Raw genomic sequence first — 15,803 nt, 5'->3', positions numbered from 1 at the left:
CTCACTATGTCGGTTGTACCATATGCACCGACAATAATAAGTCTTATGATGACTTACTGATTTTTACGCAATGTATGTTGCATTTTGCATTTCGATTCACAAGTTGAGATTCCATCGGAATCAATCATATATGTCTGAATCTAGTGAGCCACATGGATATGTGATCACTACATCTATCAACTGCAGAGATAGATGATTTTGTACTACCAATGATATAAATTATCGGAAAGAGATTTCACCTCTAGAGAATAGTTGGGTATCTGCGTGAACCCTTGTACTACAATACTTGCTCTTTGTTTCACCACCTCGTTGTTCTCAATTCGGTTTCCATAAAAAACCGGTGTAGGTATTGCTTATGAATACCTTTCTATTATTGAGCAAGATTATTTCTACCTGGATTATATCCTTTGCTTGAGTTCAGTCCCAGTGTTGTTCACACTATGCCATGGCCATGGTCTTGGACCTGAATCATGAAACGTTTTGCAATCTAGTTGAGAAATGTACGTCGACAATTGTAGACTTCCTGTTATATGATTCTCCAGAATCTATATATAAATATATAGTTGATGGAAATATCGTTACCCATGGTGACTGCTCGCGATTTCCCAATGCGATTGAGTCGGGTATTTCGATGTCCCGGTCATGGTGTGCACTATGACCTGGGTTGGTGGAGGTTTCTCATCCACTTGGTGTACTACCCGTTAGGTGTCTCTCAACGTGAAGTTGACTTGCATTTACTGATTCATAGGCCTTGATATCCTTGCTTGCAAAGAAACTGAATCCTAATGTATTTTTGCCGTACATCTCCCCCTGTTGCATCGAACGAGGAGTGGAGTAGTTTTTGTTGGTACCTCCACTCTTTCAGACGTACCTTTGCAGGATTGTAGGATTGTGTGACACCTTTATATTCAGTAAATGAATCTGGTAGGTTATTTGCAATGTGTTGCAAATATTCTGAACGCATGGTTCAAATCTTTGAGTACGTGGATTTGAGGCAGAAATGTGTTGAACATTCCACTAATTTCCTGGCATTATTTACGGTACTTGAAATCTCCCCCTAATGCCTGGAAATATTCCTCATGAATCAACATACTAGCCTTGAATAACTCCCCATGCGAGGGGCTGGAGGTATTTACGAAAATACAGTTATTCCTCACATAGATTCCAAGTATATGTTGAGGGGCCAATGATGTATGCCGGGTGGTGATATCGGTATGCAACCGAATTACTGCAGATGGAAAATACTTGGTAGATTTCCACATATCTAAGAGGAATAATATTATGAAGTTTGGTCATGAGCGTGTAAAACTGCATGACTCCAACGTAAAGTTGGTAAGTTGCAATTTCAAAGTAAAGATCATGCAATGAGCTTAATTCTTTGGATAGGATTCTACCAAACCATTTTGAGTCTAGACAAATAGGACAAATTGCTAAACTTCAATCCAAGGGCCATAGAGAAGGCACTCAAGGAGAATTCTGCAATGTTATCCATTCGATTTGCTTGAAATCAATGTCAGGATAATGAGCCAATGGTTTCATGTGGATAAATCACACTTGAGACATCGTATAGATATGTCTTTTAGAACCATGGAATACCTGAATGGTCTAGTCAATGGATGGGAAGAGCCACTTACCTCGACTTGATGCATTCGAGGAGTCTGAATGGTTCAGCGTAGACTTTAAGGTGCGCGGGCCTTAAAATTAGCTTCCCTGTGTCACATGCAGTGCACAAAAAAATCCAAATATTGTTAGAATTTAGCATCATAATAATCATAAACTATTGGAATTGCTGATAGTTCCGATTTCAACCCAATGTCTCGATAACCAACGCGAGTATGCCAAGTTTGTCATGTACAAGACATTTTGGAAAACTATCTGGTACGCAACATGTGCTACAGGTTGTGTCGTATGTGTAGTACACTCTAGATGATATATAGAAAATGTTCTTGCCACATCCATTGCATATGGTAAAGAGAAGCTATTTCTCTTTGTTGTCATCATAAGTTTCGCTATGGAAACTATTTTGACGGATACCTCTATAGTTTAGTAGGGTACAAGTTAAACCGGGAAGCAATAAAGCATCCTAATTAACATTATTCAAGTACCCACGGACATAGTAAATATGACTCGAGTTGAGCCAACAAATACCTCATCGCGTCTAGCGATTTTAAAATGTCTCCTTTCTCTCAACGAGAGTGGAAACATTTCACTTCCCTGAATATAAAGTTCGTGGTGCATATATCCATAAGGCACATATCATCTTTCATCAGATTGACTCCCGTAAAAATCTATATATAGATACGAAGATTCTCAATATGAAAATCACTGTCAGATATATAGAATACATACAAATGTATTTGTACCAAAGTGCTGATACAGTATACTGTGATATACAATATATGATGACAACAATATTTATGTTATTATTTTAAAACATCATAAATGGATATAAATTATGTTGACCACTCAGGAGACTTATAGTCTCCAAACATGTCGATTGAGGCATATTCAACCATCATGTTCTCCGTGCCCATATGGTCCCGTCATCATTGGTGATGTCAGGTTGAAGGTTGAAGTGATCTTTAAACCTTTTCCCTTGAGTTCATTATATCCCAGGAATTGCTAATACATAATACTCACATGCTAAGATCTGAATCTAATGCCTTATGATATATAAGACACCATTTGTCTGTTAGCGGTGTGATCCTGACCAGAGCTGAATCCTGGATTATACACTTTATCCCACGAGAGACAAGAGCGATCATGATGTCCATGGCCTAGATAGGGCAGTGGTGGCCATTGAGGGCGAGTGCCTCAAATTCTATAGCCATATTTTACCGCTATGGGTAAACCAGAGATAATCAATTTACGGTTAGTAAATTAAAGACCATCATAGTTGATGTTGTAATGAACTTAGAAAAATCAATGGGTATTTCAAGAAATTAGCTTGAAACCATTAGTGTGAATCTCAAATTGCTAAATATGACACCTTGAAGATAATCTCCAAAATGAAGTAGATCTTGCAGCACTGAGAGTATAATCTGATGAAATCAGTAGATACTTACTCATAATGCCTTATGTCATGACTTAGAAAAATATGTGAGAGAGCACTTTGTAAAGCAATCATATTGTCAAAGTGACAAAATAGAGGCTTTAATAGTAGTGGTGATAATCTGCAAAGCAATAGATCTACACACTACCTTGTGATCCCAAAACATCAATTTGAAAAACAACACTTGAGATTTTGCACATCAATTCTTGCTTGTATCAAGCCAAAGGCTCAATGACGATGAATTGATTCTATTTGCAAGAAATTAAAAATCTCAATTGCAAATAACACATGTAAATAATCTCGACATGTAGAATAACATGGAAATTTATTACATTACAAGTTATTCTGGAGTACAAAGTACTCTACACATATACACGACTATTGTATTGAATAGTAATGATGTTGCAAATTTGATGCTCAAGTGAAAAACTTGAATAGTATAGACCTCAAATTAAATGAGACGATCTTATATCAAATCGCAAGATAATTCAGCAGGGTGAATTAATATATTGCGAGAGAAAATTAATCTCAATCGCAATGAGTTTATTTTGCAAGAGAAGAAAATTCTCAATCGCAAATCAGTACAGTAGAGGTAATGAAATCATCTTTGCAAGAGATTAAAAATCTCAAATTGCAAATGAACATAATTAATCTCAACACGTGATAAACGTGGAAATGTGAATACATCTCGGTACTCAACATAACAGTACTGATGTACCAAAATTAATATGTCTAAAACAGGAATAAATCACTGCTAAAACTTCTGTTAATACAAACAGAATAAAAAAATATCAAGAAATTCCGGCCCAGACAGTCATTTGGTCCGCAACCTGAACGGATTTGGGAGGATGCAGGCACAGGCCGCGAGGCGCCTGGGCCTGGGCCTCCACAATCATTGGCTGACCCAATAGCCGCCGCACCAACAAGGAGGCGGTTAAGGTTGGGGATCGATTGATCCCAATCTTAACCCAATCCACTGCTTGCATCCGCGCTACCGGACGTGTTCTTAGCCGCCGCGCCCCCACAGGTCTCCGGCGATCACCGCCCTCCTCGTATAAAGAGGACACGACGGCGACAGATCCCCCATAGGGTCCCTGCAGTGGAGCACGGGGCGACCACGCTTGTGGGCGGGCGGGGCCGACCATGGTTTGGCGCGGACGGGCGCAGGCACAGCCTGGTGCGGGCTCGGGCGGGCGTGGACGGATGAGGTCGACCACGGCTTGGAGCGAGCGCGGGCACCCACGAAGCGGCCATGGCGCGGGCGGAGCGCGGGGCGCGGGGCGGTGCAGGCGCGACGCATGGCCAGTCGCGGGGAGCGGCTCGGAACAAGCGGCAAATCTTAATTCCCGACGAAGACGGAGGGGCTGCCGATGTCTGGGACGGCATGCGACGCCGCGTGACTGCATCGGCATCGACGACTACGACGTCGGAGGAGCCGCTCATGCCGGGCATGCCGGAGGGCGACGCTGCAGAGAGCCGACGCCGCCGTTCTGCACACCGAGAGGAGCACTGTCGGGTCGAGGGCTGCTGCGTGATCCGTGCTAGGAGCCGCATGCGTCACCGGGAAGGCATCGCCGAGGTTGCGCGATAGGCGGGCGTTGGCGGCTTCGCGCCGAGGCCTCGCCAGCTCCCTTCCATCGCGGGACGGAAAGCCGGTGGTTCCGGTCGCCTAGTCCAGCGCAGGGTCGAGGCGAGACAAAGCTGATGGCGACAAGCGCAACCACCAGTCCAGCGACGATGGTAATGAAGTGAGGCATCATACCTTTGTTGATTCTGGTTCTGTAAAGAGAAATTTGGATAGATGGATGCCAGTGCCCTTGTTCTTCATTCTCTCGTTCACTTCCTTTTCCTCTATGCATCACTAGATCGATAGGATTCTCCTTCTTGTTTCTTCCCAGATCGAGAGAATGCGTTGGACTCATGTGGTAGGTCGCCGCAACGGCCGGATGGAGACCTGCACAGCGCTGCAGGGTGAGGCGTGGATTGCCGTCGGGCGATCCCCCTCGTCAAATTGCTTCGCCGGAGAGCGTGCTGATAACGTCTTAAAAAAAACTGTCTACTCTTTATTAGATGATTCTGCTACTCTCCCCTAATAATAAAGCGCCGATCGCTTCTGTCGTACGTCGTCGGTAGTTTTGCACAAAACCCCCTCCATTTCTGGGTATTCAACCCGCAGTCCCTATATGGATCTGGAAAAAAACGTTTCCTCTCTCACTCGGTCTCCCTCTTCCCTGCTGCGAGGCTGCCGCCATGGGAGCCCGAGCTCAAAGCTCCGCCGTCGGCCACCTCGCGCCCGTCTCTGGCCAGATCCGAGCTGGAGCCGCTCGGATCTGTTGACCCCAACCCGGATCCACCTCGCCCCGGCCTTCTCCGGCCTCGCCTCGCGAGGGTCTGCGCTCGGGAGTCGTGTGCGGTGAGGGAGAGGAGAGGGACGTCGCGCGCGAGTCCGCGTCGTGGGCAGCTCCTGCTCCTGGTGGCGCCGTCGCGGGCTCACGGTGCCCGCCCTGCGCTGCCGTGAGCCGGATCTTTGGCGGCAGCTGGTGCTGCGACGTGTTCACGGGAGGCGGCGGGGTCGGTGATGGAGTTGGAGCCGACGCGGGCGGCATGTCGGCGTCGTTGGGGTCGCGGAGGAGGGGGAGGCTGAGGGACGGCTCCTGCTCCGGCGGCTTCGGCCCGCGGCGGAGCAGGCGGCGGAGCGGCTTGGTCTCCGTCGAGGAAGAGGAGGAAGACGACGCCGACGCCGACGCCTGCTGCTTCCGCATCCGCAACAGGTCCCTCCACCTCCTGGCCGGAGCCTCTTAGCTTCGCTACGAGATGTGCATGCCAACACCACTTCGTACCCACTAGCCGTAGCAGAAGTGCAGAACAGCGAGCAGCGCCATGAGCAACATGTTCGGCGCTGGCGGCCATGGAGGTGGCGGAGGGGAGCAGCATGGGGGAGCCGACGGCACGGTGCTGTGCTACTTCCACCCGAGGGAGCTGCTGGTCGGCGTGTGCGCGCACTGCCTCCGGGAGCGCCTGCTGCTCCTACTCGCCACCAAAAGCAACAACGTTAACGGCCGCGCGCGCCCGCCGGCGGACGGCGCCAGCTACCTGTCGGCGCGGCCCTACTGCCGGGCGCTCCGGCGCAGGACGGGCAGCATCTCCAGCTCGCTCCCCAAGGTGTTCGCGCTCGGCTCCTTCCTCCAGCGCCTCGACTCCTCCCGCCACCACCATCACCACCACCACCCCGACGAGGTCGTCCACGACCACGACCTCGCCGGCGAGGACAAGGACACCGACGCCGACGACGCCACCTCCGTCGCCAGCCTCGACGGTACGGACGCAATGATTGATCCGAGTCTGTCTTTCTTTCTTTCCATGCTCTCGCTCACGGGTCGGCTGGTCTGCAGATTCCTTCATCTCGATCAAGTTCGAGGACAACGGCAAGGCGACGTGGGTGGACAGCCAGAACGGGGCCGGAGCAAAGCCGGTGCGCGAGGCGGCGGCGGCCACGACGAAGACGACGGCGTTGGTGGTGGAGCACGCGGGGCGGCGGGGTGGCGTTACGCGGTGGCGGAAGCAGGTGGTGGGGCGGCTGCAGCTGGCGCGGTGGAAGCGGGCGTCGGGCAAGCAGTTGTCGTCCTCGGCGGCGGCGTACCAGCGGTCGAAGGCGCGTGGCGGCGGCGGCGGCGGCCGGGGCTGGATCCAGAGCCTGACGCGGCGGCGCACCGCGCACGGCGAGAGGGCGTGGTCGTGAGCGGGCCACGGGCACCTACACCTACACACGTCCACACGTGATCGGTGAACCTGAGCATGTACGTACGCACGCACGTGGTGCTCCTGTTTGCTTGTGACTTTGTGCATACGGCCAGCGACCCACAGATCCATCCATAGCCATATCCATATCCAATTATTCATTTCAGATATACTCCTATATACAGTAGCAGATTAGCAGTGATAATCAACTATAGATATATACGCAGCAAAAAAAGGAAAGAATCGCATTCGGCAGATGTCGTTTCTTTCTTGCATGAGAGGTGTTTGTTTCTTCCCAAGATCATGCTCATGAGTTTACACAGAGATTTTTTTTTTTCTTTCTGGATTGTTGTCTGCTTTTCATCCTGTGAAGAAGTGCTGCTACGGTAGGTATTTCTCTAAACTCTGAAGTCTGGATTGCCTGTTTAGTGGGAGTGTCAATTTTCAGCAAAGGTAATTTTGATTTGCGCCCACAAATGCCGTTTTAGCACTTGGTCTGTTTGTGTTTTATTTGTTGTGATGTATTGTCCTGTATTGAACCCGCGGTCCTTTTATGAGTTAAAAAACGTTTCGTTTTTACGTGAACCCCCTCGCAATTATCCTCGCCTCCTCACCACCAGCACCGGGCTCTCCGCCACCGCCAGCCTCCCCGCCGTCGCCCCTCGCCGATGCGCCCTCCTGGCCGCCCGGCCGCGGTCGAGGCGGAGGTGGAGCCGGTGGTGGTGGTGTGGTGGTTGCGGCGGATCCATGGCGCCTGCTCTGTTTCTCGAGCCCCCGCTCTGTTTGCGACGGCAGCGCTCCTGCCGTGTGTATCTTTATCTTTACCTCTATAGGGTCATGTTTTCCTTTGCTATTGTGTTTACTGCCGTATTGGTGTCACAAGCAAATGGGTGAACTGCCATCATTGTTGTTTCTGTTGTAACTCATCCCACAAAAATTAAAACTTTGAAAGAAACTCCTTCCGTCCAAAAATAGATGTCTTACATTTAACATTATAATTAACATTTATTAAAATTAATGCCGCATAATGATAAAACAAGTAGATTTTGCAATTTTTTTTCTAGCCCGGAGCAATGCACGGGCATTTGTACTAGTACTAATAAAGCACCTATTGCTTCTGTGGTACGTCATTAAAATTGCCTCTAAAATTCTCTAATATTACCCACCAATGCCACTATATAAGTTATAAAAAACGTTTTGCAGGGAATCCTCGCATGGGCCGGCCCAACCATAGGGATCAGCTATACTACGCTCTGCTCGCTGGAAAATACAGAGCACGCCCATTTGGGCCAGCCCATGGGAGGGGGCCTATTTTTTTAGTTTTTTAGTTACTATTATTTATCTGTTCCTTTTTATTTTTTCTAATTCAAATTAATCAAAAGTAAACTTTCGAAATTCAAAAAATTATATTTACATAAATGTTTCATAAAACATAAAATGTTTGCAAATTCAAAAATTGTTCGGGATGTTTGTAAAAATGTTTACATATTAAAAAATCGTAATTTTGGCGAAAACATTCATGAATCAAAAAAAGTCCATCATTTTGCGAAATTTCTTTAATGCAATTAAAAAATGTTTGATAATTCAAAAAATGAATTATTCCCAATTCACAAGAAAATACTTGAAAACAGTTCGTAATATAAAATATTGTTTGAAATTTTAAAAAAATATTTATAAATAGTAAAAAATGTTCTTGATTTTACAAATGTTCCCAAATTTGTAAAAATGTTCACGAATGATCTGCTTCTGAGTTTTTCAGATTATATACGTGAGTGAATTTTGAACAATTAATTGTGAGGGTGGATCGGAATATTATAGTATATTTTAAAAAATGTTTCTTGAAATTCAGAATAATTCTTTGAGTTATCAAGTTTTTTGACAACCATGATATTTTTTTAAAAACCTGAATATTGTTTCAACTTGTGAATTGTGAATAAAATTAAAAGAAGAAATATTTTCTTGCATTTGTGAACAAATTTTTTAAATCATGCGATGAGATATGAACATAATGTGCTCATCGCCATTGAAGATGGTGTTTTTTTTCTCCCGTTGCAACGCACGGATCATTTTGCTAGTTATACAAAAGGAAGAGACACTAGTAAAAAGGTGTCTGTTCAGGGAGATGCCTATTTGGTAGAAACCGACGCGGCAGATGTAACTGCCTGCGGTTAGTAAAGCAGGGATTATCCCTTAATTAACATTAGTTAATTAATTCTAACACTCCTCACGATGCTCGTTCTCCATCCTCTTCCATCCGCAATTCCGTCGCCGATCTCCCAGTCCAACAGGCCACTGCGCCACCTTCTCTTGCTGTCGCGGCCGCCTGCCACCTTCCCCAGCCGCCGAGGCCACCCGCCACCTTCCTCGACCGCCGCGGCCACCCGCCAGTTTCTCCGGCCGCCGTGCCTCCAACAGGCGCAGCCTCCCACCACCTTCTACGACCTCCACGCGCCTAACCGTGACCCCCTTGACCGGATCCACCTTTCCCATGCGCCGGGGCCACCGGCCACCTTTCCCGACCGCCGCGGCCACCCGCCAGCTTCTCCGACGGCGTGCATCCCACCGGCGCGGCCTCCTGCCACCTTCTACGGTTGCCGAGCGCCCATCCCCGACACCCTCAGCTGGATCCTGCTGCGCCTTGTGTCCTTCATCTGCCGGAGCGCGACCAGCCAACCATTCACCTAGCATCCTCCCCTCCGACTGCCTACCTCCTATGTTCCTCGACCACTTGGCCCCGCTGCATCGCGTGCCTCTGTGTAGTTAGACCTTCTCGAAAGGGCCGCCTCGACCTTCGCCAATGGTAGAAATCGTAAACGACTCGAAGCAAACAGCACAACATATGACAAATAATGTACAGAGAAAATGGATCGACACACCGAACTTTGCCGCAAAGCAAACACGGGATGCAATGCAACAGATGGGAGCGTCACCACAGTTTATTGACAGGATTTGGAAATCCTTTACGACAAGATTGCCTAGCTTTAAAAGAAACAAGACACTGATCTCCACTATGTGCTGGGCTACAACAAGCATCCTGAAGCACATTCGTGTTCCTATCTCTGGATATGTGAAGAACCTTTTTTGTGTGTGTGGAATGGTCGATATGCGAAGAACCCGAGTTTTCAGAGTGGTTGTTGTAGCAAAGAAACTTGCTAACTGGCTTCCAATTTCCTAGTGCCCATCGCAGAGGAAAACTGCTACTTTTGGCAAAGTGAGATTGTCCACCAAGAAAGTGATTGGCCTGTTGGTAACCTGAGATGTAGTTGGAGCAGCAACTTGAAGCGCCATGGCCTCTGCCTTCAATGGTGATGAACTGATGATGCAGCACCACCATCTGTAGAGATCTGGATTGGAGTTGCTCGTATTCTTTCCCCCAACTCAAGTGGAATCCCAGTATTACCCTGCATCCTGTAATTAATAAATCTGATTTGATTGTAAATACTGATTCTTGATTTAGCCGCAAGCCTTGCTTAATGGACACAGATGTTGAGTTTTGACTCTGTATTATAGCTAATGCCATGGGAAGAGTTTGTTTTCCTACCAAAAAGGCAATCATTCTAGACTTCCATAAGCACCATATGTTGTTCAAAGAAGCCCAAGGGGTTTAGAATTGAGAATACACTCAATAACAGCAGGTATTGTGACAAAGTTCTCAGAGAACCAAGGTGTTTTGGCAAATGTCCAAGTAAAGAATAAGTGCAGGTCAGTTTCTTCCACGTTACATCTTGAGAAATGCTTCTTCCACATTTATAAAGCAAAATTGTGGATGGACTCTATGTACAGTTTTTTTGCCGCTCCAAGTCTGTTTAAAAAGATGTTCCAACTCAGAGAGGTACGTACCAGCTGTGTAGCGTGAGGCTCGTATAAATCAATCTTGCAAACAAATCCTGCAGGCATTTTTTTGAAACGGAGGCAATTTTTTTTGCCTCATATGCTAAATAAGGAGGAACAAGGGTTTGTTACAACACACCCAAGATACGGCATGACAATTATTCTCGCAATAAGAAAGACCCTAGCTTCTTAGCCCCTGCTTTGATTCAAAGGTTCGCCTCGTCGATGATTATATTGAGCAGGATGTGCGGCAGAGCGCTCTTTTGTCTGAACACCCTCGTGTTACGCTCGTTCTATATGACCCGTGACACAAACATGGTGATCGAGGCCTTTGCTTGTCGGTCGGCAATGCCCACGGCGCTGGTGCTCGCCCACCACGCCTCAACGAAGCCGAACATGTGCCATGCGGATGTGTCGAAGTCATGGATGCGAAATCTCTGGATCACGAGATTCCAGAGCCTTATGAGTAACGGTGTAAGTTATGATTGTTCTGTTTGCACCTGCTTATGAGTGACTGTGTGATATATGATTGCTTTGTTTTCCCCTTCATTTGAATGATCATGCACTGAGTTTTCATGAGTGGATTAATTTTTTCCCTAAGCAAATCTCGGGGACGAGATTTATTTTTAAGGGGTAGTGTCTGTCACACCCTAAAAATTTAATCATATTTTTATAAATTAAAATATTGCTTAGAATAAAAAATTTAAGAAATAATTTGCTTCATGACTCTTTTCAAAGTCTCTTTCCAAAAACTTTTCTTTTCGAGTGGCATTTTGAAGGTCATTTAGTGCCCGAGTCCTTACTTGAGATCATTTTAATTAAATCAAATGCGGGTATTCTTTTAGATTTGACCATGTTTATTTAAATCTTAATTTCTGGTTTTCCATTGATTTCAGAACCACTCCTTTTTCCCTAATTATAAAGTTCTCCTCCAAGTAAAAGTTTTTGAAAATTATGTTGGGACTTGAGTGCTTGCATTAAAACATTTCTTTTCTTCTGACAAATTCATTGGGGACCCTTTTTAAAATGGCTTTTAATTTCTTTAAGTGCCTCTTTTTGTATTGCAACCTTTTGATAACTTCCTCTAAAAATTCTACAAAATTTGTAGGTGACATGTGATGTCCGTGGATCAATTTTATGCAAAAACATAACCGACTGTTTTCCAAAAATTGAGCATACCATCTTCTTTTTTATTCTGGTCCACTTGCTGTTTTGAACTACAACCCGTGTATTTACTCTTTCATAAATTCTATAAAATTTGAAGATGTCAAGGGATGCATGTAGATCACTTTTATGCAAAAACACAACTTTGTGCTTTGGAAATTTTAAGCAAACCCTCCTCTTTTTCATTCTGGTCCATTTTATATTTTGTACTGCAACCCCAATTTTAATTGCTCCAATGACATTGAGAATTTTAATGCTAGTATTTTCCCCTACCAAAACCTTAAGTACATGAGTTGAGCCCCATTGGAGTATTTTAAATGCATAAATTAATAGCCTCAACTTGTTGTCCAGAATTGTATTTTTTCAAAATTTTGCATTACCAAGTTTTATATTTTTCCAAACTAACATTGCCATCCTCACTAAAACCTAAAGAGACTTTGATCTGGAGTTTTTGGCCCCTAAAAAAAATCATTTTTATGCATTTAACCTCCTGCCAAACACCTTGTGTGCATAGGCAGATTTGGCTTTGTTTTTGCTTTGCACTGAGGAATTGTTCCAGTGGAAAAACCAGAATGTCCCTTACCTTCCTTATACCCTATAGCTTGATCCTGGATAGTTTCATTGGCATCAGAGTCGTCTAGCTCGTGCTGGCATTTTGTCGAGCGTCTGGCATGCATGCCCAGAGCGCGCCCGGAGCGCGCGTATTGGTGCCAGCAGGCCCGAGCGGTCGCGCAACCAAAACCCGAGCCCTCGCCCTTCCCCCTCACGCAGAGCCGTGCCCCCGACCCCTCCGAGCCGCTGGAGCCTCCCCGACTGCCCCCTGCAGCCCCGCAGCGTTGCCGGCAGAGCCCCCTTGGCGGCTAGCCGCAGGCCACGCCTGGTACCAGACATGGCAGTGCCACCCAAGCCGTCTCCGGCCGCCAGCTGCCCTTGGTCCTTCCCTCTGCATCGCCCTCCTGCTGCTGAGCCTTGCTGTTGCGCCCTCCTGCCGCCACTGTCGCACCTGAGCATCGCCAGAATGCTGTCGCCAGCGTCCCTATCCACAACCGCCGCGGACCGTCTCCCTCCCGCCTATAAATGGTGGCCTAGACCCCTAGAGCTGCATTTCGTCACCCAAGCTTAGCCAAAACCCCCTAGCCCCCTGTGGCCGGAGCAAGCTTTCTCCATCACCTCCGACCGCCACGCCCGCCGCCGTCCCCCGACGCCTGCGGCTAGTCCCGGGCCTCCCCTCCTCCCTAAAGCCTCTCTCTAGCCTCCCTCTGCAGCGAGGAATCCATTTCCTCCCCCCAATTTGACCCGAGAACCACCGATGACGAGGTTCCTCTCCTGCCCGACGCCGCCGTCCGCCATGGGCGAAGCCGTGCCTAGCCTGGAGCTCCCCGGGCGTTTCTCCACCCTCCACGCGGTGCGGCTTGTACTTCTGAGCTCATGGATGGGTCGAGCATCGAGAGCGGTGCCCTGTGCCGCCGGCGAGCGTCGCCGGATTCGCCTGCTTTCTGCCCCTTGCGCGCGGAGGAGGGAGGCGAACCCGTCAGGTGGCCCCCACCTATCAGTGAGCCAGCCGTTGACTCCAGTGGCGCAGCCCCGTGGGTACATTTTCCTATGAGGGGAAACGTACTTACGCAAGTACACATTTGTTTACGGAAGGCGTATTATTTGTGAAGCGTTTTCTCTGTTCTATTTTATTTTTAAAGAATCAAACTTTGACCAATCTTTGAGTGGGCATAACTTTTAAAATAAACCCCAAATTGATGTGATTATTTTCCCTACCTTTCCCAAATTCCACCTAGTTTATTTTAGGATTTATTTGAAAAATATTTAAGACATCTTTTTGTACTGTTTTTGAATTGTGTGTTGATTTGAATATTTTCAAAATAGGAGATGAAGAGAGGAGTAAACTTTGAAAAGTTTTGGGCTGCACCCTACATCTCTGCACACTTAAGGCAAGCATCTTGAACCCTGATTTGTGCTAACTTGTGTGATGTTTGTTGTGATGCATTGGAATACGTGATCCCATTATGTTGATAAAAACTCTCGCATAAAATCATACCTTGCATGAGTGCATGTGATGGATATTGTTGGTTGCTGGATATTTGTGATGCAAGTGGTGAGGGGTACTACCTCATGCCTCGTATGCCATGTTGGTCTGGACAACCTCGGAGGAAGGTCTGTCGTGGTAAATATGTGACCATGGGGCTGACATCTCGTGGGACGAGAGTGGTCATTGAAGGCATGTCGGAGTGTGATGGCAGTAACACTGAGATATATCAGTCAAAAAAATCATGCGGTACTAACCCTTGCAGAAAAACTTAAACCTCCTAAGTCGACCGTAGATCGAGTCTTGTCTGTGTGTCACCTTACCTTTCGTGCTGCCACATGTCTTCTCGAAGGGGAATACGATTTAGTAGGTCGTAAACCTATTACCAGACATACACCAAGTAGTGAGGCCGGGATGAAGGTATCCATGGTCCTGGACTAAATCCAGTCATCCGGTCAGGGGGCATGGGTGTTTCTAGTCTGGGACTGAGAGGGAATGGCCATTCTCTTGGAGCGCGCGGTATAAATTTGATCCCATGCTAGTCGAGGTTGGAGCCTCCACGTCTTATGGTTTTTTCCTGGCAGCGTAGTCCTCGTGAGTCGGGTCTTCGCGGGGAAAAAATGGGTGTGTGCTGCTTCTGAGTGTTTACTTCTAAAATACCGTACATGGGATTAGTCCGAGTGCTATTGAATACCATGGGCTGTGGGTAAAGAGTACACCGTGTGTAGATTCAAAACTATTCAAGTAGTCGTGTCCACGGTCAAGGATGACTGGTTGACTAGTCAAGTGTCACGAGTAGGAAAAGGGTCATTAGTCCCGGTTCCAGAGGGCCTTTAGTCCCGGTTCTTCAACCGGGACAAAACCATCGGGACTAAAGGCCGAAACCTTTAGTCCCGGTTGGCTTACAAACCGGGCCCAAATGAGATCTACATGGCCGCTGCGGGGCGCCCAAGCAGGATGACCTTTAGTCCCGGTTGGTAACACCAACCGGGACCCAAAGGCAGCCACACTTTAGTAGCTCGAGGCGCTGCGGGTTTTTTTAAGGGGGGGGGGTTAGGGGTTTTGGAGAGTTTTATTAGGGGTTTCATATTGTGTTTCCCCCTTTTCTTTTTTATGTCCATCATCTTTATTTCCTTATGCTTGTTGGTGTTTTCGGTGGGTGTCAACTAGACGCTAGCTAGTAGGTACGTAAAATAGCTAAAAAGCTCTTCATCATTATTAGGGGTTTCATATATTACTCCTCATCATTACATACTAGTTAAAAAGCTCTTCATCATTCTAGGTAAAATAGCTAAAAAGATAAACTCCTCATCATATTTTGTTTGTTATCATAGTAGCAAATGACCAAGTTATCACAAGGTTGAAACACCAACTACTACTCTCCCCTAGGTAAAAAAGCAAAATAAAGGCGAACTCCGACATCTCCGTATTGAAGAACACAAATCAACGTATCTCCAACTTGTGGGATGCGCAAGGATTCCTCTCCAAATGGTATCATGGATGCTTGTATTGCGTTTCTCCATCCTTTAATTTCCAGAGTGCCTTCACTTTGAGATATCCTGTATTTACCACGGTAATTAATCGGGGTTGGTCGTAAGCTAACCATTTCCAGATCACCTGTGGTAAACATCCATTTAGGCACGGTCTCTGGCGGGAGTACCTGTTAGTAATAATAATATAGTTAGAAAACTAGTTTTTCTTAATAACAATGTATAAAAAAGATGGATTAGTGACACAATGGTATACAAAATCTTACAAAGTTGTCTGAAGTGATGTTATGAGGGCTCAACTGGTGCACTAGTGGCACATATTCATGATAAATGTAGCCAGTCATGTAACTCTTAGCATGATTGTCAACATCATGAATAAATGAGATGAAATGATTTTTCTCCAACCAAGTAAGGTTGGAGCCAAAACTGTAGTAGGTCCGATCTACTATCTTCCCTCTTGTTCTTGTAGCATGGAAATAAGCTAATATTT

General features: G+C 46.5%; 1 protein-coding gene across 1 annotated transcript; it reads left to right on the top strand.

The window, feature by feature from the left end:
* Nucleotides 1-5,861: 5,861 nt before the first annotated feature.
* Nucleotides 5,862-7,132, top strand: LOC123405863. Its single transcript, XM_045099393.1, has 2 exons — nucleotides 5,862-6,368; nucleotides 6,445-7,132. Exons 1-2 carry the CDS (start codon nucleotides 5,933-5,935, stop codon nucleotides 6,789-6,791), a joined length of 783 nt encoding a protein of 260 aa, XP_044955328.1. The 5' UTR covers nucleotides 5,862-5,932; the 3' UTR covers nucleotides 6,792-7,132.
* The last annotated feature ends 8,671 nt before the right edge of the window (nucleotides 7,133-15,803 follow it).

Source organism: Hordeum vulgare, chromosome 1H (assembly GCF_904849725.1).
Source record: "Hordeum vulgare subsp. vulgare chromosome 1H, MorexV3_pseudomolecules_assembly, whole genome shotgun sequence".
NCBI lineage: Eukaryota > Viridiplantae > Streptophyta > Magnoliopsida > Poales > Poaceae > Hordeum > Hordeum vulgare.
This window is presented reverse-complemented; position numbering and strand designations above follow the sequence as displayed.